Here is a 26,182-nt window from a genome sequence, read left to right as displayed (position 1 = left end):
CGAACAAGCTGAAATCATTCACCATAATACACGTAAAGATAGTCGGTAGTTATGATCGCAATTACAATAGTTTATAGTAGATGAATGATTGTAATCGCGAACGATGCGTACCTGCACTGAAACATATGCAAAAGATTTTCCATTAGTTGTTTGATGGTTGCCTGTATACACAGGGAACGATTATTGCTTAAATTCAAATAATAGAACAATTTTTTGCACACTAATCTTTTTAGGTAATAAGATCCTAAGTGCTGAGTTCTATCAGAGCGCTACAATGCACGGCTTCCTAGTAAGTGGCAACTGATAAATGTAACTTTATGGAAATATAACACCAGTTCAGTACATAAGTCGGGCTCCATAGACTTACATTATGAGCCAGACCCCTTTTTCTAACGGAGAGCAGGTACAGGACGGACTGCAGTGTGTCCTCTCCCGCTCGCTACAGGTCTGAACTCTCAGACTTGGACCGATCAAAACTTATCAAAAAGTTTTCTTAAACAACAGTGACACTTTAAATGGAACTGAACATGCTCTTTGAGCTACAGGAACTAGGCTATAGGGCTGGAAACGCTAAGCAGATTGATCTTTATTATGAAGGGAAAATACAGTACAGCAGTGCAATCGATTCAGTGAAATATTTTGGACTATTTCTTTTTAAAAAAATAACCATTTTTTTCACTTCAAAAACCAGTGTGTGGACATGCCTCAATGTGACAGGTTCCCTTTAAAGGAAAACTATCAGCCAGTTAGAAGGATCTAACCTGCTGATATGTCCCTATAGGGCACTGTTCCTCAGTCCTCGTGGCCCACCAATAGGTCATGTTTTGAGGATCTCCACACTATTTCAAAGGTGATATAATTATAGTCAGTGCATCAGGTATCATCACAGGTGGTGGTCTTTGTACGGGCTATCCTCAAATCCTGACCTCTTGCCGGTCCTTTAGGACTGGAGTTGGGGAACATAGCTATACGGCACAGGGCACTGAGGTTGAAGGCCCCTTCATCCTTGGCATCGCTTTTGGGATATTAGCAGTTTGTTTAATATGCTAATTAGGTGTTTAACTGGGGGCGGAGCTACCCCCTCAGTGCACCAATCCACCGTAGCCACCCTCCCACCTACCTAACCTTCTGATAGTTTTCCTTTAAGGGTATGTTCACACTACGCAATATGCAGAGTGGCCTCTGCTTAAAAATTTCCTTGCATATTCCGCAGTAGTGTGAACATACTCATAATATGACATATGTGACATCACAGTTCTGACACATTTCATATTTTATGGTACAACAAGACTTTCTGTAAGCAATATAAGCCATATGGTAAATGGAAATACTTTTTTTTTTTTTTTTAGAAAAAAGTGGCATATTATTTCTATGGTTGCAATATAGCTAACAAAATAACTTCTAGAAAATCTATACTGATAAACATTCCTATAATTTTTCAAAGTGTTTGAGTGTTTGCCTAGACAATATGGGATTGACAGGAAAGGGAAAACAAGACTGTGGGGAGTCTGTTCCAATTACAGAACACAATAGACACAGTTTCTATAAGCTCTATGGAATGGCATTTTGATATATTCGGCATAGAAAAATACAGCCCTATTAATAGAAGAAGCTCTCCATAGCAAATTGTCATGTCACGTCTCCTTAACCATGATAAAATGACTATTACAGTTTACGACTTGTGGGAAGATTAACTTTTTTTAGCTTATTGTGAAGATAATGTTCCACAGAATTCTGACTCAAAGGAAACAAATATTTTCCTATTGTTGTTATTACTGACAATTACAGCCATGTGCTTCTCGTTACAACAATTAACCAAGCTGTAAAAATAAAAAAAATTAGGCTATGTCCATACAGAAATATCAAAGCAGCAGTCCTCTAAAAGTGCACTCAGAACCCGATAAAAGTTCAGTATTTAATAAATCATATATTAAAAAGTCACAATCAAATAATATGGATGGTATAAAAGATTATATAAAACACACCACAGGGCCCTTGTGATAAGCAATGATTGTTAGCTTAATAAATCTTTAAATTCTTTGGTATTTCATGCATGTATTCTGTAGTTGGGTTGTGCTATATTGCATTTAAGCTTAATTTTGTAGCATTCCTGATGGTGAGCTACACCACCATTTTTATTTCCTATCTCCATAGGTGCGCGTTACACAATACATGTCCATTGTTGTCAAAACCACCAAAAGCATCGCTTCTCGGCCTTTTGGCTAAGATCAAGTGTAGTATCTGTTCTTATCAGTTTAATATCTGATACGTCCCCTATCTGGGGACCATATATTAAATGGATTTTTAGAACAGGGAGATGGAAAAAGAGCTTGCCCTGTCCTCTCCAGGCATTGACCTGGTATTTCAGTGCCTCCAGGTTCAGTGCACAAAAAAAAAAAAAAAAACACCAAAGGCATGCACCACAGTGTGGTATTAATACACCCAAATAAACGGCATGTATCATATTCCAAGAATATTCCTTGGCAATGCGTGCCGGAGACACAGGAAAGACGAATAGCACCACTAAATGGGGTTATTCTACGTCCATAAAGAATGAGGTCCAGCCTGAAAATATGCAGCAGAAATCCAAGGCTAGCCTTGGAATTTTTGCAATTTATTGAACAGAATATATGCCATATCAACACATCTTTAAAGCAAACCTGGCACATTCACCCTAACTGCTAACAGCAAACACAGTAACTGCCAGTGTAAATACATAGGTAGCTAACCTACTCCTACTAGAACTATCAATTGAAAGTAATAGCTCCACATTTTCCCCAGAGTCAAATATCCACTACCTTGGGATAACCTTCAATTGTGCCAAGTCTTTAAGACCATAAATTCAAAGTATTATTACCCCCTGCTACTTCTAGCTCTACTCCTGCTGCCAATGGCCATATTCAAGCTTTCCAGGCAGCCTTTGAGCTGCATCTAATTTCTTTAGTCAAATGGAGAGTGGTCGGGTAGGGAGGATCGCTCATCTCTAGTCCTCACAAGACCACCTTTTCCGCTCTTCTCTCAATAGTAACGTGATGCATCTAAATGACTCAGAACTAAGTATTACAGTTAGAAATACGCCCATGTTTAATTTTGTGCTTTTTCCTTTTTCTTATGGCCTGCCTTTAAACATTATGAAATTTATATTTCTATCTACCTATTTAGAGAATGTCCAAGAAAATCTGGATGAGTTACATGCCTGTCTTACGGGGAGTCAGCCTGGTATGTCCCTCTGTACATTGTAGCTCCACATTAATATATATGGACACATGGTGAGCTGATTTCAGTTTTTTCCCCACACTCTGCTCAATGGCTGCATCTATAATTGGCTTCAAGATTTCTCCATTTCATCCCCCATACAACCCTACCACCCAGTAAGGGCTTGTTTGTTCAAAGTTGACTTTTTGAGATGGGAAGTTTCCAGTGGTATTCCATCTCCTATATCCACATAAGAAGCTGATTTTAGGGGGGGTGGGGGTGACTGCTGGGATTCCACCGAGCATGAAAACCCTAGAAAATCACAACATAATTTAGAAACTAAAGTACCAACCTCATTTTCAGATGAGCTGGAAGACAGCAGAACTTCCTGAGCATCATAGAACTCTGTAAGGGAATCTGTGATAGACAGGCGGCTTTCATTAGATATCTGATGAACCAGCGGTCTGTTCTCCTCACAGGTCGTCTCCTAATAGTAATAAGATAAAAACAAATTATTATTTCTAGAAATGTTGTTGCCTGTCTTGTGAATATCATACCATAAAAAAAAATGTGGATAAAAAATGAAGGAGACCAAGCAAAACTTTCTTGTGGTTAGCCCAACCATGTCAACCATTCCAAAAAGACTTTTTATATGTTTGCTATTTTTTTCCCCCAGTAAAATTGCATGAGGACCACTGGCTGCCTACCCTGTCATATTTTGACAAGCTGCAAGGCCTGCAAGTCTTCAAGCATTGCCCACACTGTGATACAGACAACAGAGGCAAGAACAGATCTCAGCCACTTTAATTTATCTTTCTGGTATAGGTGCACTACTAACATGGAGTGAAAGGGTGTAGAAGATTCCACTACCTAAGGGTCCAAAAGACGGCAAGTAAAGTTTAAAGGTCGTATTACACTGCACAATAATAAGGGGGAAGTGAGCACCGACCTGTCAGGTTATAGAGATTGCTTCTCCCAGTTCCCCTCGCGGTGCCTGTTCTATTACATGCAAAGACAGCTAGTAGAGAGCAGCGGGAGGGGCGTCCCGGACAATCCTTAGATTGTTCGGGCTAACCATTGACGTCAGCAGTGGTAATCGTGCAGTTTTAACATGTTAAAAGACCACAACTGTTTACCGGAACGGCCGGTAAACGGCCAAGCATGGCTGATAATCGTTTTGTGTAATAGGGCCTTAAGGCCCTATTACACAAAATGATTATCGGCCGTTACGGCCGACAATAGTCTTGTGTTATAGAAGGCAATGATCAGCCGACATGGACGATGTCGGCTGATCGTTGCAGCAGTTTGTCTTTCAACATGTTGAAAGACAAACGACTAATATAGCAACGATCTGCTGCTGTCACTCTGTGGAATAGGAGCGGAGGCAGCAAACCGCTTATATCTGCTATGGGCTCCCTGGACGATCTAGTGATGACCCCTTCCTGTGCCCCCCTGTACTCACCTGCTTGCCGCCGACACGTGTAATAGCGGTGGCAGCAAGTGGGAAACAAGGAGCAAACGAGTGCTAACAACGCTCGTTTGCTCCTCTCGGTTGCCCCGTGTAATTGGGGCTTTAAGGATACAAGGTGATCAGATACCGTGTTGGAGTACACTTATTGTGTGAGGTTTACAGGGGGCATGCTTAGTATCTAGTGCACTCTGGATTGGATATCAATACTACATACGCCCCTGACAAGGATATACTATTCTGAATAGGCTGTAGGTGTGGCTTTGTATCTTCTCCCCATTTCTGTGTGGGATTCTTCCAGGTACTCTGGTTTCCTGCCACATCCAAATACTGATGAGGGAATCATCACCATAGGAAGGGGGAGGGGGGGGGGAAACAATCAGCAAAGGAAATATAAAAAATTGGTGCAGATTTGCCTTAGTAAATCTGTTACATGTGAATGATGTCAGCAAAGCCTTTTGTTCCTGTAATCTACAGAATTTCTTGCAGGCGCAGCTCTATGATCCCGTTTTCTGTCCACAGCAAAGTTCCTGACCAGCTACTCTGCAGAATCAGCGGAGCTCCCAGAGGTCAGACCCCCACCAATGACCTAGCTGTATACCATCACTTTATGAGATGAGAAAAAAACAAGTGCTGACATACGAAGATTCTTTCTACAATGTTAACATGGGAATGTTATATACATGGAGGAGGATTTACATTGTTTATATGCCCATTAACCTATACGTGCTAATGACAATGCCACTAGATCATCCATATTAGTATAAAATAACATTCGACTAGGATAGCTCAGTTTTCCGATACTACGATGAGACCTATATCTCTTAATCTGTATTCGGGTCATGACTTGTTCATGTGTAAGCAGCCAGCTCTACAATTTCTAGTTTAATGTTATCATCCTTATCCTCTCTGCCATACACCTGAGGGGAATGTGGTCTCCCGACACAAGCACTGGAAATTGTAATGCTTTTAGTTGTTTCACAAGAATGGCGGACCTCACGAAACACTAATCTGCAGGCAATCCCTGGATGAGACCTGGCTCTTCATGAGTGATTGATCGGACATGACATGTTGGCTCCGTGTATAATAAAGCCTTGCATCTTATGGAGAGACTCAGCCTCCAAAGTCTCACAAGTGCTAAATGCAAAGAATAAATGTGGTTAGGTTTCTTGTAATAAAATATTATGGATTCCTTCCATTGTATAGTGTTATTACTAGAATCATTCTCCCTAGCTGCAAGAATATATGTCTAACATCCATGCAGGGAACCATTTTGTTTTAGTCTGTAGTCTAGCAATAAAATGAAGCATGTAAAGCTGGCCATACAGATAGTGTTTTGACCGATAGCTCTATCCTAACCCTATGCGAGAAGTGAGAACGCCACTGCCAGATACCTGAAATAAAAGCAGCTGATTCCAACATGCATCTTTCTTCTTTTCCTGACATCTGCTATCAGGGAAGAGTAAGGTGGCCACCATACACATTAAACGGATGACCGATCGTGGGTGGCTGAAACATATCTATTATATATGGCCAGCTTTAGTCATTGCAAAGGAGCCTATTTACAATGGAGTATCAAAAAGGGTTTCCTAGTAATAAAGGCTGCATTTCTCTCATAAACTACAAGCTCTTATTCTGTAAGATCTAGTTTATTGTACTTGCTTTTTTAACTCTTTTCTATATGTTTTTATTTCATATGTACAACACAACAAATTAATATGCCACTTTAAAATACATCTAAGCCTACATTCACATGTATAAATTAGCCAATGGTCGTGATATATCTCGGGATTATCCAAAAGAGTGAACTCCTTTAGGGCCACAATGGAACTAATCTGCTGGCCGACATGCTACACTGTTACAATTCCCTAATACAGTGGTGTCACACTTGTGGCCCTCAAGCTGCTGCAAAGCTTTGGCTGTTAAGACATGATTGTTACAGTAGTTATAAAATAGCAGGATAGACAAAGGTTTGAAACTTGTGCGCTAATATCCTCTATAAAAATGTCACTGTCATTATAACTTTTGAAATCTAAATCAACAAGTAGATGTGATATAAAGGAAGTTTGCAATTTACATGCTTTTTTTAGTTATCATGGAGAACACGGCACTTCCTGTTTTCTGACTTTTTTTTTTTTTTCAAAAAACAGGAAACAGTCAGATAACAGGAAGTCCTGTGTATACCAGGCCATCTGAGCACTCACAGAGAGAAGGCAGACATGTGATTGATGGACACATGGAGCCGTGACTCTCTGTACTGGCCGGAATTCCTGTGTGTTTTTCCAACTAGCACAAGTCAGAAAATCTGTCTTCTGGAGACTGAGCCTGGATTTCTGGTAAGTTCAGCTTTGTTTTAGAGCAAGATAACAACAAAAAAATGACTGTACGTTGCAAACTTGCTTTATATCACATCTACTATTGATTTAGATTTTAAAAGTTATAACGACAGGTACACTTTAAAGATTTCTATAAAACCTGTCTGGTTATGTAAGATTAATAGATTTACCCTTCAGAACAGTAACAAATAGAGATGAGCTGTATCCATGTTTTCCAGGGTTCTCTAGGGCTGCATCCAACTTTTTTCAGCCACCGATACTCAAATGCTAAATCATCTGCTAAAGTTGGCTCATCTCTAGTGAAAAGATTTGGTGCTCTCACTACTGTTACGCAACCATTGAAAGTCCCCTCCATGGTATAGAACTATTCAGTACTTTTTAAGTATATTCTAGGCGGTGGGATAAGAGCTGGGCTGTTTTCCCCGACCAGGAGGGGAAATGAAAACTTTGTGGGGGAGATTTATCAAAGGGTGTAAAATTTAGATGGGTGCAAACTGGCCACAGAAACCAATTACAGCTCAGCTTCCAGCTCAGGTAAAAGGAAAGAGGAGCTGTGATTGGTTGCTGTGGCCAGTTTGCACCAGTCTAAATTTTACACCTTTTCATAAATCTCTCCCTGTGTGCTTAACTAGTGGCAATAACAGTGCAGCACCTACTCCTCTCTGCTATGCCATGTTCTAGTGCTGCTGAAAGTGCACTGGACTGAACAGGCTGGTACTGTGTTGGGGATAATTTAATGTACAATACTATACATGGTATGGGTATGTGTGTGTGTTGAGGGGGGTTGCTACTTATAGCAATGTGCTATGTGAGAAATGAAAAACGGCAGCAGCAGAGCAAGTAAGAAATTACATTAGGCACTGTGCTGCTGCAAAACCGGACTTACCATTCAGGCTGAGCTTTGATTCCTGCTCTTCAGCAGACAGGCTCACAGATTGTAGGTACACAGCCCCTGCTCTCTCCCTCTCACCTGAACATAGCACAACCTAAGCCCCACCCACTTTCTGTGTTCTGTCTTGGTGCAACTGTTACTAGAGACAGACTGAAGCTAACACCAGGCAGTGAACAGCAGATTGTATGGATGTGAGACACCTAGTGGTGAAGACTCTCAAGCTGTTTTTCTGGCAAATGACGCGACTTACTAATATGTTACACATCACATAGTTTATTAAATGAAAGAAACTTGTTTTAAACAACAGTGACTATTTAAATGAAACAATACAGGTGTATGATGAAGGATATTACCAGCTTTCCAAACAGCCCTGCTTCCAGCAAGATGACACGTCATGCAAGACAGACTACACAAGACAACGCACTGCAATGCGCACACATATTAGTACATTTACTTACTGTGAGTGTAAGGAGGAATGGAAGCTTTTGCTGCAGTGTCTATATGTTCATAAAGTTAATACTCAAAACTTACCAGAGCAAGAAAAGTTATATACCCGATGGGCGACACATCTATGTACACTTTTATCCAGGGAAAATAATACATATGTTTTTGGCTGCTTTTTAAAGAGGGAGATCTGCACCCACCTTTACTGGACTGCACTTTGCACTAGGGGCTGAATCATGAAGCAAAGAATCAGCATGAATTCTGTGTAAGCGGTCTTTAAGTTCAGCATTTTGTTTTACAGCCTGGAATGATTAAGAAAAATACAGACTTAAATGAATAGATCAAGACCAGGTCAATTTTGGGATGTGTCCATAGGAATTATGGAAAGACACATTTGATTAATCAGCAAGTTATCCAATGTCTTGGAGGTCCAGGATATGTTTTGTGCTCTTCATTTATGCAGTGTAAGTGTACATAGTATTTTACCTCTTGCAAATGTTCATTAGTGGGACATAAAAAGCATCAAGCAGCAAAAGCCTCACACATAAACAACTAGACACATAGAGAGCATCAGGGCTGTGCACTTTATAATGTTTCCCAGTTCCAAAGCAGGAAAAGTTTCAGCAGAGAGCCTTGTGTCAGACTGGAAAGAATACACCACTTCCTGCAGGACATACAGCAGCTGATAAGTACTGGGAAACTGAAGATTTTTAAATAGAAGTAAATTACAAATCTATATAACTTTCTGACACCAGTTGATTTGAAAGAATTTTTCCCCCCTGGAGAACCCCTTGAAGTAACACAGCATGGCTACTAAACAATATAAGGAGTGGCCTTTTGGCTGTGTTCTCTATGTGAAGGGTCCTCATTAATAAGGATATGCCATCAATAAAAAAAAAAACTACATACTGTATTTTTTAAAGCAATGAAGTTCGACATTACAAGGCTTCGAGCAGAGTTTTTGCAGTGGAGAAGTAGCCACAATTGCAAAGTCACTCTGCATTATAATGTATAGTAAATAGAATGGCATATATCCCATTCACTATACATAGTGATTGAGCATGGACTGTAACTTTTCTGCTGGAAACTGGTAACAAGAAACCCCCCTTCTCTGAATATACAAAAAGCAATGTGAATATGGAGGATGGGCAGTGGGAAAGTAGAGTACATGTATGGACCTATATACTGTATACTCTGTAAAGTACATATATGAAAGAAAGAGCAGGGGACTGCAAGGTGATCATCCAAGGGCGACATGCAGCTCTCAAGCCACTACGGCCTGCAAGCGAGTGTCCTTTAAACCACAATTTTACTACATCTAAACTAAGGGTAAAATAAACCCTGGCAAGTCTTACTTATCCTCAGCATATAAATCATTTCCTCTAACTAGGTATACACATTTAAAAATTCATTCACTATCACAACATCAAAAGGTCGGTTTAATGTCATACAATAAATGTCAGCACAGAAATAAAAATTCCATCTTAGTGGTGACGTGGACATATAGTGCACCCGCTTACCACTGCTAAGGCATTCTTCAGACTCAGGATTTGAGGGGTCTGGGAAGAGTCTTGCTCTAATAGCTGCTTAAGCTTCTCTCGCTCAGCGAAGACTGTGCTATAAGCAGACTTTAAAGTGAAATAAGCTGCAGAGAAAAAAAAGTGGATATTATTAATGTCAACTACTTTATGAGAACATTCACCACCAAAAGATACAGGCGCGTATTTATTAGATGTTTCTGAAGCAGGACACTTAGGGAAAGCAAATTATTAAAGTGGCACAGGCTGTACGGAATTGATAAGGATGGTGCTGGGCACATTATATACTTGGCATATCTTACTGATAGCCTCAAGTCTTTACTTTCATAATTCATACATATGTATGCTAATATTTTGCATAAAAAAATATTTGTACATACTGTGAAACATGGATGGATAAAGGTAGTCAAAAAGATCAATATATGGTCACCTATGTAAAACACAGTAAAGGTAATATGGCTGACCAGCACACTATACGATCTGCTTAGTCAGAGGCAACTTCCGCATGCTACATACTGCCAGAACATACACGTCAATCTTACTGTGTGAGCGCAACAATGTCAGAAGGATTTTTTTTATCTTTTGTCTTCAGTCTACAAAGGCAAGGTGAACTCTAAGGAGAAAACTGATTGGATTGCGGTGACCAGTGTTATGGCAGCAGGCCAATGGTACAGAACATGTGTCTGCATAGTGATACATAGGGCAATAAAGTGACGTCATTGGGAATTAGACAAATACTTGACCTCCAAATCTGAGACGTCTGAAATCAACACATCTCAGCATAGCAAATAGAAATATCAAGAACATATGCACAGGCCATAGTCATAGCACATGAAGACGTTTATTCCTTAAAGGGGTAAACGGGAGTTGGGGAGGTAAGCCATGTGCTGGGGATTTGACCAATCAGAGCTTAAAGATGTAGGAGCTTATATAATAGAGGGGTAGCTGTACAAGGGGGAGCGTGGGGGAACGTGCACACACTGCTAAACCACAGGTAGTATGATTTATATGTGAATTTTTTCTCCTTATGTTTACAATACTGGGCCACTGGGTTTTTGCGTAATACTTTCCAGCTTGGGGATTGTGCAATGAATCATTACTTATAGATCGCTATACATCTTGTTTACGGATTTTTGTGCAATACCGTTCTTAATTTCCTGTGGATTATTTTGTCTCAAGTGCATGGCTATTTGGCTTCTTTTACCAATATGTGAAATGATGTTTTTATGAAATTTGATAATAAAGATTACTTATATTGATTACAACAGTGTCCTTTTTGTAGGAGATACTGTACAAACATCAATACGCCATAACTAGTGTAAAGAGTCTGACTTTGCAAAACAGAACTTGCAATGATCTACTGTACATATGAGGATGTTTCTTTTCCAATATGTGCAGTGTACTTTGGGTGTTCCTGCTGTTGATAGCATGTGACACCAATTTTATCGGGGATGGAACAGTTCCCAGAAGCTGCTGGTTCTCCCTTGTCCTCACTGTAATGGTAAACCAGGTGGTTATTTCACATCTGTCCTCACTGCACAGACTCCCCCTGTACAAGAAGAATGGGAAAAACCTGCATGTGCCGATTCTCTGTACTACGGGAATAGCATGTGCTTAGCAAGGAAGAAAAGGGGGAACTAACTGTGCAAGCTGGACCGCTGGTAAATGATCAACTGAACCACTATACCTTGGGTTTCTTCAGGGGGGTGAGTAAATTTCGATTTATCAAAGGGGTTGGGCACTTTATAGTACAACTGTTCAGTCTACAGTATTGGTACTCACTACCCTTACTGACAGCAGCTCCCTGTGTACCCCATAGAGCTAAAATCAGGCTCCCCTTCACCAAGCTGTGCTGTCCTGCTCCATGGTAATTCTGTCCACAAGATGGCTGACATGGAGGAGCATGTAATCATGCCCCACCCCCATTGTACTCTATAGGCATATACAGACTCAGAGCTGGACACTAGGGTGGGGCATAGTCAGATGCTCCGCCATGCTCGGCCATCGATGGATAGAGTCACCACAGGGTAGGACAGCACAGCCTGGAGAGAGGAGTCTAATTTTAGCTCTATGAGGTACACAGGGAGCTGCTGGGTACACACCTATTTTACTATAAAGTGGCCAACCCCTTTAAGAAACCCCTTTTAAACTCAATATTAAAACATTATAAAACCTATGCCTAGTTATATCAATGCAGGGAATTTGAGACCATAGAAGAGAAAACGGAACCTTAACCTGACAATCATATATTAAAGGGAATCAGACAGCTTCATGCCTTGCACTTAGCGCATACTGATCGGTTACGTGTAGTAAGTTTTAGTGCAGGTGTCTGCGGCTTTGTACGAGGTTCGGAGCTGACAGATTCCCTTTAAGAAATTAATCTGCTCAGACTTTCAGATAGAAAATTAAAATAAAATTATATATTCAAAGGTGGATATTCACATTAGCATGTGTTACAGTAAGATATCAGTCTTCAGTACAGCCATGGCTTCTCCCACCTTTGTGTGCAATATGACACAAATCATCCTGCAACTTAGAGAACTCGGAGCTGTCCGATCCACTGGAGTATTGTTTCTCCTCTGTATAATCTATGGTGGAGAGGTTTGGGTTGGAAGCGTGCAACCGTACATTCCCTGCAAAGGTTGGTGGCACCTAAAATTAAAAAATGGGGGACGATTAAGACTTTAGTGTTATAGGTCAATGGAGTTTTACACAGAAAGTGCAAAGAAACAAATGGAAGTCAGGGCTGAACGGAAAGCTCTGGGATAAAGTGGTGTAAAGAAACATTTTTATTACATCAGTTTTTATGTAACAATTTCATTTTGTGTGTAGAACAGGCCCTGAGGAACAATGGATTTATACACCGGCGTGTGGGGAGAGGAACACGCGGTATTTCTAATCTCTGTTAGCAAAACACTACAAGCGCTAACAATGCCAGCGAAAGGCTACTGTTTATATGCTGAACACAAAGTATACAGCGGGGAGCTGCAACCTGTGGCTTTTCAGCTGTTCTTCCTTCTCAGCGTTGATGTAATCTGTCAAAACAATGTCGTCCGGATCCAGACTAGTAAAACGGTTATCATATTGGCTGATGAAACTTGCCAAGCAAATAAGAAAAGAATATCTAAAATTTGCAAGCACCAGAGCTGGTTTTAAGGGGAGGCAAACTAAACAATTTGCTCAGTGCCCATCTTTATCAGGGATCCCCCATGAATGGGAATGGCTGGAGTAGTATAAAGCTACCCTGGGTTATTTGGTGGTGTACAAGTTCAGCATTATGTGTGCACTATGTGGCATTTACTGGCTCTTCATGGGGATATTATCTGGACACTGCACTTTCTTTAGGCACCAAATGTTGGAATTATTTGGTAGTACTATCTTGGAACAATGTGACGGTATTATAGTATGAGGGTTGAAATTATAAGAAACAAAAACAAAGGGTGTCTGAAGTCTTGAAGCCCTAATTAGCTTGTTTTTCAAATTTTCTCTAGAGTTAGTCATAGTGTCCATACATACAGAAGAACCCCAGCAATTTGATAAAAATCAACTGGTACCAAAAAATTATATAGATTTATTAACCCCTTCAACACAGAGCCCTTTGATGCACAAAAGTCCGGGTCAGATTAATGCAATGTTCCTCCCAGCCTTCTAAGAGCCATAGCGCTTTTATGTTTCCACCTACACATTAGGGTGTAATTTTTTGCACCATGATCTCTCTTTATTAATATCATATTGGTATAACAGAAACATTTTGATTGATTTTTAGTAATTTGTGATATATAGTTTAATAAAATCAGCAATCTTGATGACTTTTTTTCTTTCCGTTTACGCCATTCACCGTATGGGAACAATAATGTTATATTTTAATAGATCAGACAATTCTGCACACTACAATATGTAAAATGTTTTTTTTTTTGTTTTTTTTTATAGTTTTATTTTTGTAATGGGCAAGGGGGTCCTTAAAAAATTTATTGGGGAGGGGGGTTATAATTGTTTTTTTAATACTTTTAAAAGTGTTTTTTATTACACTTTTTTTTTTTAACTTTCATTTACTGTAAAATATGCAATCATTAGATTGCATGTACTGATCTATGCTATGCCATAGCATAGATCAGGGTTATCGGCAGTCTATGTATACAGCCTGCCTGAGAGCAGACTCTACACATAGATCGACGATCCGACAGGACGGAGGTAAGGAGCTTACCCCCGCCTGTCGGCACATGCGATCGGGGCCCCCGCAGCATGGGGATGCTTAATCTGTCGCTGAGCACCTTAAAGGGGTTGTCCAAGGGGCTCCAAGACTTCAGACACCTTTGTTTTTGTTTCTTATAATTTCACCCCTCATACTAGGATACCATCACACTGTTCCAAGACAGTACTTCCATATAATTCTACCATTGGGGGGGGGGGGGGGGGGGGAGAATCACCACAGTTCCCCTTTAACTGCCTCCAGCAAGGACAAAATATTCCTAAAAGTTTGCGAGTGACTCTGTACCAACAATCTGCCCCCTCCTAACCGCTTGTACCGTCCCTCCTCCCCACCCTCTTCACCATTAGGAATGCCCCTAAGCAGTTTTTTTTCTATTCATCACTTGTCAGAACACTGCACGTGTCCCTTAATTATCCAGCACATGTGCAGTGTTCAAACAGGTGATGAACAGGAAAAATCCTGCCTGGGGCATTCCTAATGATGAAGAGGGCGGGGAGAAGGGACGGAAAGGGGGTGCAAGGTTAGGGCACAGATACTCTAGGCCACGCCAATTTGACACAGGGCTGCAAGTTTAAAAGTTGTTTTTTTTAGGACAATAAATGCATCACCTGCCGAACGGACCCCAGGACAGATCTTGGATTAAAAGCAGCCATCCGAAGGTACAAGCGGTTTGTGGGGGGCAGATTGTGGGTACAGAGTCACTTTAAGGTGTCAGAGAGGAACAAAGAATTTGTTTCATTCTTATAGTCTATAGGAATCAATAGACCAACGAGAAGAACATAAGCTGCTACCTGTAAGGAGCTTTTAGCATCTTTGTTACTGCCTTTTGTTCTCCACTTCTTCCTGTGCATTCCTTTCTCTTTCTTGGGACTTTCAAGGATACCAACCTTCCAGAACACATTAAAAGCAGTTATTAGAAGAACGGCTTCCTGGAATTTTGGACAAGGCTAAAAAACTTACAAAACCACAAAACAAAACCTCAGAATATACATAATGCATTGGCAATATGGGTAGCGGGTGATTAATAGTGATCCATTAGCTGGTTCTGATAGTGACGCATTGTCTCTGCATTGTAAACTCTGTGTGAAGGGTGGGATCTGGAGGACATAGCCCAGAGGTGACTTTATCTGTCCTTGATGCTTCAAGCTAGGTAAACTATTGCATGCTTCAACATGTAGAGGGGGAAAAAAATAAAAATTATATATATATATATATATATATATATATATATATACACATATGTGTGCAATGGAATAAAGGATCAGATGCTGTCACAAGAGGAAACATTCCCTATTATTTCCTCAGGCAACATTTCCTCTCTTGAGTCAAGAAAACAATTCTGTTTGACAGAAAAGTACAAGAACAGCCTTTAGAATGTGATGAGAATATAAACCCCTTATATGTTTAGGGTACTAAAATAGCACAGCATTAAAATGACCTAAAAATGAACAAACATTTGATATCACACAGACATGTCAAAAGTTCTGATACTGTGCTAGCTAGATATAGAAGTGTGTGGCTAAGTGCCACTTTAGGGCTCGTTCACACAAAGGAATTGGAACTGAAATGCGGAGCCTCCCTGCATGGAATTGACATGTCAAATCTTTGCGTGGAGAGGCAATGAGGGTGGAGGTGCGCGAGCCCTCCCATCCAAACAGATAGAAGGATTCAGCACTGAGTCTGCGCAGGGGGGGGTTACGCACAGAATTTCAGCGCTGATTCCGTAGTGTGAACTGGCCCTTAAAGGGGACATCAAGGCTTAGAAAGAGATGACCTCTTTCCTACAGAAACAGCACCACTCCTGTCCTCAGTTTGGGTTTGGGTTTTGCAGCTCAGATTTAATTAAGTGAAAGGAGCTGAACTGCAATACCACACACAACCTGGGGACAAAGGTGGCATTGTTTTTGCAAAAAGAAGTAGCTGTTTTTTTTTCTAAGCCTTGAGTTCAACTCATTGCAGGAGAGAGACTGGCTCCATTGTGCGTTTAACATCATAATTATTATTAACAATTATGGCAGAAAACATGCTTAAAGGAGTATTTCGCTCAAGCATAACTTTTCATATGTTGCTGCCCACGGTGACACTAAACATTCATTATATATTTTTTATTATTTATTTAGTTTCCTTCCCTCAGTTCTGAGCTGCTACCTATGTGTGAGCTTTTCTCTCCATCTCCCTCTCCTCCCTTCCTTCCTTCTGAGACAGCTGATATAACCAAGTCCCTATCTGCAACTTTGTAAAGCCGGGAGGATTAATCACAGTAAATTTATCAGCAATTTGACCTTAGATTAACCCTCCCAGCATTACAAAGAAGCTACAAAAAGTGCAGATGAAGCCTGCCAGAAACTTTTTTACATCAGGGGAGGGAGGGAGAAGGGGGGCGACAGAGAACAAGTATGGAAGAAATTGTTAGTCTCACCTTGGGCAGCAATTATTAAAAGTTATGTTTGAGTGGAATACCCCTATAACTTCAGTAAACCACATTGCCAACATGTATATTTTACTAAATATTTGTATCCTTTATAACAGTGCTTCTCAATTCCAGTCCTCAGGCCTCACCAACAGGTCATGTTTTGAGGATTTCCTTAGTATTTCACTGGTGATATAATTATACTCAGTGCCTCAGGTATTATCACGGGTGTCCTTTGTATGGGAAATCCTCAAAACATGACCTGTTGGTGAGGCCTGAGGACTGGAATTAGGAAGCACTGCTCTATAAAATAACAATTATGGATCATCATACCTTATAACACATTATGGCACCCTCCCTCTATTGTTCTTTTTAGGAAATGTACAGTATGCATAAACAGAAAAGTAGCTGTAACCATGTAAGCAGGGAGTGTTTCATGGTCTTGTACTGTCCAAACAGTGGCAGTCCACTAAAGGCCAAAGCCTAGAAAGGTAATGGCAACACCAAGTTATTAATTCATTTATACATTTCCAGGAGGAACAACAAAGGAATGGCACAATGCTGGGTTATATGAGAGATGTGCCAGCAGGTTTTTCATAGTGTATACACTCTTTAAAATGTGTTTTCTGGGCAAAATGGTCTGCAGCTCCTGTTCACTTGAATGGGAGCTGAGCTGCAGTATCCAGGCCCGGCCACTATACAGTGAACAGAAGAAACTGCTTCTGGCCCCGTTCACTGTGTAGCGCAGGCGTTGAACAGCTGATTAGCGTGTCAGGACCCAGCTGAACAGTGACTGGTGACCTATTCTGTGTATAGCTCATCAGTATGTTTTGCCTGAAAAAACCCTTTAAGGCAACACTAAATAATTAACTAACACAAGCCGCACTTTGAACCATTTTGACATATTTCTCCTTGTAAACAGTCTATATTCTGACAATGGCTTCAGCTGATTCAACGACATTCAGCATGTGTATCAGAGGAAATAACCTTTAATGCCCTAAGCTTGTAAATAAGGTTCTCAGGATACCTGGATGGCATTTATTGCAGGTGCAGAATACGTCCTATGAAGAACCTCCATGTTTTGAAGGAGTTGACTCATTTCCACCAGATAGCTGTGACACTGTGAAAGATCTGTGGGAACAAAGAACACCGCCGCTGTAAAATTCTATCCTGCCAGCTTCCTGAAGAATGAACCCAACAGCCCTGAAACCTTCAATTGCTTACTTGCTGAGAGGTGTTTTCCCTGCCAAAACATGATATACAAACATTTTTCAACAAAATCCTTAATAAAAAGCAAAAAGATTGTATTCAATTCTGCAAAAAGAAGATCATACTCAACCCTGGTATCAGGGCACCTTCGCATACTATATGTAATTGTTGGCCAAAATGGGGCTGACCCTTTGTTCTTCACATTCTTTAGTGAGAAATATACTGACCTAGAAACTATAAATCATATGGCACTTAATCACACAGCCTCCACCTAAAAATATTCAGACGAAAAATCTGATTAATACTGTGGATTGACACTGTGGATGGAGTGACCGCTATCAGGTTGCCTTTCCTTTGCCGTGACCTCAACGCAAAACCTGTCACCTCAAAAATTTTGTCAATTCTGAGGGAAGGAAGACATTGAACTAAGTAAATGTATATAAATTTGGTGTGAATATTTTGAGATTAAATTGTCTTCTCTTATGAATTCTCTTAGGGTCCATTTACACAGAAAGATTATCTGACAGATTATCTGCCAAAGATTTGAAGCCAAAGCCAGGAATGGATTTGAAAAGGGCAGAAATCGCAGGTTTTCCTTTATGACCCGAACTCTGTTTACAGTTTGTTTCTGGCTTCGGCTTTAAATCATTGGCAGATAATCTGTCAGATAATCTTTCTGTGTAAATGGATCCTTATTGTTGCTCATTTTGGACTTAGGAGTCCAGTGGGTGGTCCTACACATGATTGTCATACTTTCCTGTATGAGTGTGCATACTAAGATATCAATTACTGTTAAAGGGGTGCTCCAGCAGAAAAAAAGTCTTTCAAGTCAACTGATTTTGGTGACACATTATGGGGGAGATTTATTAAACATGGTGTACAGTGAAACTGTCTCAGTTGCCCCTAGCAACCAACCAGATTCCACCTTTCATTTTCCAAAGAGTCTGTGAGGAATAAAAGGTGGAATCTGATTGGTTGCTAGGGGCAACTGAGCCAGTTTCACTTTACACCATGCTTAATAAATCTCCCCCATTGCCTTTCAAATTCTGAAAATGTATGAATAAATTGACAACTGGGTGCTAAAATCATCATATATTATCATATCTCAGCTCACTCCGACTTTGTATAGTCACCGCTGAGAGTTTTGGACTGTGTGAGGACCTGTTGGTCAATTTATTTATATATTTTTAGGAGGAATAACACATCTGGAGTGCTGACAGGTGATATCTAATGAAGAGAAAACCATACTGTAAATCCCTAGGCACAGAATGGAAATGGCTAATAATAGGAAGATGGCGGCAACACCTCAGCCTCACAGATGGAGAAGGATTAATGTCAGGCAATAGCACACAGTGTCCAAAGATGATAATCTTGTAAATTCTGATTCATACAGGACACTCACTGCCACTAGCAACATAAACACGCATATTAAAGCATAAAGAAATAAATGCCATGGCGTCACGGTCTCCGCAATTTATTCTACTACATCTGTTATACAATACATAAACATGTTAGTGATTGTAATACAATGAGGTGAGGAGAAATGCTGCAGAGGCAGCTACTAAAAAACACAAGCGAACCATGGGAAAAATAGCCGCACCATTATAAATCCTATGAATTATTTATGGAGCTTTATTGTGAAGGCGCCACAAATGGCCGCAACGTATTAAGGTACCTTTAGCACATTTATCCATATCGTCATTAGACTGGAGCCAGGCTGGGATTCTGCTGTCATTATTTAAACAGGAAAAGTTTAGGCCGCCTGCCAGCTTCAGCGAATTCTGCCTGGTGAATGGAGTTTCCTGTGATAGTAAGCAAGAAATCGCTTGTTAATGCACTGTTTATGAGGTTGGCGAGAACTGTATATTCCCAATATCTGCACATTTAAGACAATTGATAAAAAGCATCATGAATTATAAATCAGGAAGACTTATCCCATCCATCACTATCCTGTAGAAGTAAAAGAGCTACTCTTAAAAGGATTTGTTAAAGGGGATGTCCAGTTAGAATACTTAAAGTCTTTATGAGGGTATTGGTTTATTTTAGGCCTTACTGTAGATAGCCCTATGATGGGTTATAGCCTAAGTAAGTGCTAGTTTTGTGTGCATCTCAAACCTATAGCAGAGTCAAGGGATTCTCTGTCTGACAACTAGTATATTACATTGTGTAGCTGTATTCCTGTCAATTACATCAATATCTCATTATCTAATAAATCCCTCCTGACAGTGCTCACACCCAACACTGCTCCTCTTATTTCACTTCATTTCTCTTCATGCACAGCTGCAGATATCATTTCTGATAATCTAAGGGACCAGGATGGCAGTGATATAGTAGATGGGCACATACAATATTTCTACAGCTCTTTAAAATTTAGAATTATTTTTTTTATATATTTTTCCCTCAAAGAACCACAGTGAATATACTAATACAGAAAGCCTTCTCTGCAGCCAGTATACTCTAATGATGTAGGCGGACAGCTCACCCATCCATCCATGGCTGCCTATGGAGGAGCACATTACAATATGCTTTTTAAGAAGAATTTTCCTTAAAAATCTGATGGCAGAAGAGACTGCATACAATATATGAAAAACTGTTTGGGTCACAAGCAGGTTTTCACAAATCTAAAGCCTGGTCTGTAAAGGAGCTTCCTATCTGGTGTTATACTGTGTAAAAACACTGAACAGATTTCCTGTAATTGTACTAGTACAGCCGCTGGTAGGTGGATATAGTATATAACTAATACTTATGCACCTATAATATGTAACAAGCATTAATAGTAGGTTAAAAAAAAATACTGAAAATGATTAAGAATAAACCAAACATTGTTACATATGACTCCATTATATTTACTCACCTGTGGAGAGGCAAGGGGATCAAAGCTGGAAGCCGATTCTGTGTTTGAGAGAAGTGGGAAAAACTGGGTATTTATATCATGAGGAAACACAGAAATTTCGTTCTGACGGTAAAGACGGTGGTCGCGAAGCTTCAAAACCCAGTCGTCAAAGATTTCTGGAGGTTTTACCTGTGAAAGACCAACAATTGTTAAGGGAAAGTTCAGTCTCATAAGTAAATAGAACCACCATACAATGAAACATTATGCCAAATGTTTCAAATCTCTTTTACTGTTAGTTTCTGAAATTTACATCAAGAGACTAAACTTGTTACTGTTTGTCTCCTCCTTGGACCTAACCACTTCCTGGATTCTTCGCTGAATATTCCCCATGCAGACACTTTCCTACAATCCACCCATACTTACAGTATCTTTACTTTAATTCATCCAGTGCACTATAGACAGTACACAGACATCAGCTACTATTTTAATAGTTTATATGGAGTATTGAAGTATACATCCAGGAGTATTGCACCCATGCTGGAAGATTTGCTCTAGGCCATTAAAGGGGTTATGCAGTGCTACAAAAACAAAGTCACTTTCTTCCAGAGACAGCCCCACTCTTGTCTCCAGTTTGGGTAGGGTTTTGCTGCTCAGTTCCATTGAAGTGAATGGAGCTTAACTGCAAACCGCATCTGAACTGGAGACAAGAGTCGTGTTGTCTCTAAAAGAAAGTGGCCATGTTTTTGTAGCACTGGATAAGCCCTTTAAGGAAACAAACTCTTCCATTCTGTATAATATGAAGGGGCATCCAACAAATCTATGTACATCTATCAGTGAGGGAAAGGCAACCCTGCCCAGATACTATGCTAATTCAGCAGAAGTATATTGTGCTTGACAGTTATAGAAGAACGCATAGGAGTCTGCAAAGCAGGATGAGCATTTTGGCTCAGTAGCCAGGCTACCAGCGTTAGCACAAATATGATGGATGGGGAAGCTGTAGAACTTTGCTTTACCCTGTACGCTCGCGGCTTGTTAGACTGGTTCCTTATATCCATATAATGTTTCTGTGTAAATAAAACAGTTTACTAGAAGTCCTGTCCTTGAAAGAGATACCTGCAGCTATTAAAGGGCCTGGTTGTCTTCTGAGAGTTGCAGTATAAATTTCATCTTGACAGTGAGGCTAACAATTCTCATCTGCTGAGTGTGTCTTGGTATATAAGATTTTCAAGTATCCAAGTAAAATCAGCTTTGGAAAAACAGCATGGGATATGATTATGCTCTGGCATAGAAAGGAGCCATGCTGGGGACCAAGACTGAGATTAAAAGAAATGCTGGAGACCAGGATTGAGATATGGAGTTATGTGCCAAACCAGGAGCAAGATCGGAAGCTATGGATGGAACAAGGAATGAGATGAGGAGCCATGTTGGAGAACAAGACAGGAAGCCATGTTCTTGACTGGGTCCAGGGATATGAGAGAAACCATACTAAGACCAAGATGGAAATCTATGCTGAGGACGAAGAATGAGTCAGATTAAAAATCAGAAATGAGTTCTGCTGGGGACTATGAATCAGATGGGGAACCATGCTGGGAACAAGGATAGCAAGGGTGTGCCATATAGAGAACAGTTTTTTTTTTGTTCTTTTATTACCTGCGTATGTGTGCTGTATATGCTTATCAACATCTTTAGACACTTTAACAATAATTTCACTCCCAGCATACACAGTAAAAGACCCCCCTCCACCCAACAGAGGCCGGCAGAATGTCAGATTTTTAACTAAGCCATAACCCATAATACATTATTATAACAGAAAAAAAGAGTGACCTTTGGGAATGAGTCATTAAATGATTCATTACATAGTAGTGCCATAACCCTGAAAAGATGACAATGGCATGCCCTCTTGTTACAAAAAAAAACAAAAACCAATACACCATATGGCTGTAACAAAAAAACAAAAACAAAAAAAAGCCATAAACAACAAAAAAAAATTCTATGACATAATACTGGCCGAACCAAATCTGTGTACAGAAAACAGGTTATACAGAATGTGGCAATAATAATGTGGAGATACTTTATATGTAGCTTGGGAAGTTTTGGATATGTGGGGCTACATGAGCCTCCAAAAAGGAGAAATAAGGTAAAAATATAAGGATGACTAGCATCAAGATCATTCAGGAAAAAAGGGAGAGGTGCTGGAGACTAAACAGTCAAATCCGACAGATTCCACTATGAACAGGACAGAGCTGCAGAAGAGAAGCCAAGCAAAAATGTAATAAAGACCTACAGATTTTTTTTAAACACCAAAAAAAGTACAATTCATTTATGAATAATAATATATAGAAAATACATCCATATCCGTTAAAGAAACTGCCTACTTTTATAAGGGTCGTGCTGCAAAATGTGATTTAAAATTAAAGCCAAGAGAAATAGCCAGAAAGGGTGGAGGATAGAGATAAGCAAGAGCATTTGGTTTTCCAAAGCCAAATGCTTACAATTCGAATACTGGTGGGTGAAGAAGTTGGATGCAGCACTAGGGAATCCTGGGAAAAATGGGTACAGCCTATGGCTGTATAAATGGTCTCCAGGCAGCCTTAGGGCTGTATCAAACTTCTTCAGCCACTGGTATTTAAATACAGAGCGCTCAAGTTTGGCCAAACCCAAGAGTGCTCTAGATTCGCTAGTTGAGGAGCCTTCAGACATGAAGTATGAATGCTTATGTGTAGACCAGCGTTTCCCAACCGGGTTGCCGGGTGAACCCGCCAGGGGTGCCATGGGATCCCAGTGGGAAATGTGCCGCTGTCACTTTAATATCCCTAGAAGCTGCGACCGTGCAGCTTCTAGGGATATACTGATCAGTTTGATGTTCCGCCTGCTCACACATTTAATCCCATAGGCCGTCGACACTTTATGTCTGCAGCATATGGGATGCCGGGAGTGACCTCTCCAGCAGGCGTAATGATGTGACGTCATCACACCTGCCAGAGGTTCTGTCCCCACGGCTCGCAAGATGGAGCCTGAAGAGAAAGGAGAGCTGCTCCCTGCAGGCACACAGCCCAGATTAGGTGAGTATGAGGTTTTGTTTTTTTTTTAACTGGTGCACAGCAGGTGGGGGCACAGCATGGGGACATTATTACCAGGGGCAGGGCACAATATTGAGGGCACAACAGTTGGCATTATTACTATGGGGGGGCAGAGCATGGGACATTATTTACAGGCTGGTCATTGAGATCTTGGGAGTGTGCCTGGGTAGTAGCAGAGAGGACAATAGGAGACATGGATGTTAGTGTACAGTGATATAGGTAGCCCTATGACCTTTCCCTTCATCAGGCCACAGATAATATATCATATTTATAGTGTTTTACTTTTAGAGAAGTTAATAAAATGATGGCCTTGTCCTTATATCTGAGGATACTTTTCATTAAATATGTGGGGAAAAAAATTGTAAAAGAATATCTAAATGATCTAAAGGGCTTAACTGCTTGTACAGAGAACCAGCAAAAAAAAATAAAAAAATCCATGGGCATAACAGACCATGCAGCATAATTCTTCTACTTCATGTATCCAAGGCTCCAGTATATATCTAAATTCTGCAGATACCCATGTGTGCATTTCAAAAGAGCAACACATTATTTATTTATTTATTTTTTTGCTACTGTCATCCTTAAAAGCCATCTGGGTGGGTTTGGTGAAGGGTAATCAGGGAGACTAACTTGCTGCTTTCCCACCTGCTCAGGCTCATAATTTGAGAGAATTTATAAATTTGTTTACTAGCAGAGAGTGGCAATGAATGAAATCACCCACCAATGTGTGCACACGATCATCTGTTGGCTGACAGATGCCAACTACACGGCGAGAAATCTAGAGGGTGAAAAAATATGTACTGAACTGCTGAAATTATAGTTGTCAGGATAAATCTGATGAAAGAGATGTCACATTTCAACTAGTTTGTTGATGAAGATATAATGCTTATTACAATACCTACAGGTGAGATGGAAATAGGAACTATATCCAAGTTGCATACCTTCTCATGTCTGGGTTGCAAGGGAATTATCAGAAAAAAATGTAATTTGCGAAAATACAGCTTTAGATACTGTATATTCGGATACATTTAAAATAGAAATTCGAAGAACGTACAAGCATGACTGACCCATATCTCCACCAACATCATATATTATTGGAGAATTAGGGGGCCGCCTATACTTTATACTGATTGATGAACCTGCAGCTTCCCCCTGAAACACAACCCCTTAATTTTCCAGAGTCTTTGAAGCAGTGTATCTAGAAAGACGACCATGACATAATCTCATAGGAATATTTTTATTATATTCCACATGGTCATGTAGAATATGGGGGAGATTTACCAAAGGGTATAAATATACACCTGGTGTAAACTGCTCAAAGCAACCAATCACAGCTCAGCTTTCATTTTACCAGAGCTGAAAGCTGAGCTGTGATTGGTTTCTTTGGGCAATTTACACCAGTCTATATTTTACACCCTTTGATAAATCTCCCCTTAGTCTTCAAATTAGTCTGTTTAGTCAATGGGATTACCTTGAGGTGGTATATATGTTCCTCTGTGTCCAGATCAATGCACTTAGTTGATTTCTTCACTGACATCACAGAAAGTCCAACATCAATGCAGCCATGTAGTTTACCTTTCTCCATCTAGACAGAGATAAATCCCGTTTTAAAAAATCATAAAATAGTTATTTTTAAAAATCTTCCAATCTTCATCCATTTATCCTTGCATTTATAGGCACGAACACACACACACACACACACACACACACATTACATATTTATTTATTTTACAGTGAATTACCCAAACTTACTTCAGTTGGACCCTTGGCATACTTCAAGATTCCTTTGTCCAGGTAGAAGTACCTCTAAAAGACAAGCAGCACAATTTAAAGCCCAACTTCTACATTGTAAATGACCGTCAAGTGTATAGTATAATTTTCCATATAGAATTAAAAAAACTGAGTGGTCTGGAAACAGTCAACAAGTTTATAGACAGACATTCCAATACCCCAAACAGCTTGGCTACTTTTGAAGAGAGTCTGTAATCGGATCTATTCCGATAACTTTTTAAAAAATGTTTTTTATTGGGTACCCCCATTTATTAGCCAATTGGTGCAGTTTAGTTTCAGTGCCCAATATACTGAACCATGGGCAGCATGAAATTCCAACAGATTCTGACAACAATGTTTTAAAGGAAACCACGGTTTACATGCGAGATATGACACAGGGCGAAGCCACTGGGAGGTGGTCTTCCTGGTTTCTTTCCGCCTATCACAACTTGGCAGATCTTTCCCAATTCGTGGATGAGGCAGCAGACACAGTCTCCCAGACACTTCACCAACTCGGCCAGTGCCAAAACTCGATTGTAGGCCTTGGTTATGATTTTCTCTGAGTGAAACTCTTAGGCTTTCATACTCATACGGTGAAAATAAATAGTTTTTAAATCAACTGCTGTCTGAAAGTTATGCAGATTTGTAAATTACTTCTATTTCAAAAACTTTCTGCAGCTTTCTGTACATATCAGCTGCTGTATTTCCTGTAGGAAGTGGAACTTTTAGATACCAGTTAATTTAACAACATTTTTTTTCCACTGGAGTACCCCTTTAAGCCTGTATGTGAACTGTAA

The 26,182-nt window shown here is 40.1% G+C and overlaps 1 protein-coding gene and 1 non-coding gene across 6 annotated transcripts in view; one reads left to right on the top strand and one right to left on the bottom strand.

Annotated features, from left to right (window-relative positions):
* The window catches only part of OSBPL3 (oxysterol binding protein like 3), a 157,032-nt gene that overhangs the window by 18,736 nt on the left and 112,114 nt on the right, over nt 1-26,182 (bottom strand). For 4 of the 5 annotated variants that reach the window (XM_069958770.1, XM_069958771.1, XM_069958772.1 and 1 more), the window contains 10 exons: nt 25,368-25,421; nt 25,087-25,200; nt 20,557-20,724; nt 19,378-19,504; nt 17,521-17,624; nt 14,875-14,970; nt 12,372-12,525; nt 9,856-9,980; nt 8,536-8,637; nt 3,548-3,682 (listed from right to left, as the gene is read on the bottom strand). In XM_069958770.1, the coding sequence (XP_069814871.1) occupies nt 3,548-3,682; nt 8,536-8,637; nt 9,856-9,980; nt 12,372-12,525; nt 14,875-14,970; nt 17,521-17,624; nt 19,378-19,504; nt 20,557-20,724; nt 25,087-25,200; nt 25,368-25,421 (1,179 nt within the window). The remainder of the gene's footprint in view (nt 1-3,547; nt 3,683-8,535; nt 8,638-9,855; nt 9,981-12,371; nt 12,526-14,874; nt 14,971-17,520; nt 17,625-19,377; nt 19,505-20,556; nt 20,725-25,086; nt 25,201-25,367; nt 25,422-26,182) is intronic. The other variant, XM_069958774.1, reaches the window with a different exon arrangement.
* LOC138785079 (U2 spliceosomal RNA) lies at nt 2,203-2,393 on the top strand. Its single transcript, XR_011362054.1, has one exon. It is a non-coding gene; the product is annotated as a U2 spliceosomal RNA (small nuclear RNA).

This window comes from Dendropsophus ebraccatus, chromosome 2 (genome assembly GCF_027789765.1).
Source record: "Dendropsophus ebraccatus isolate aDenEbr1 chromosome 2, aDenEbr1.pat, whole genome shotgun sequence".
NCBI classification, from domain to species: domain Eukaryota; kingdom Metazoa; phylum Chordata; class Amphibia; order Anura; family Hylidae; genus Dendropsophus; species Dendropsophus ebraccatus.
This window is presented reverse-complemented; position numbering and strand designations above follow the sequence as displayed.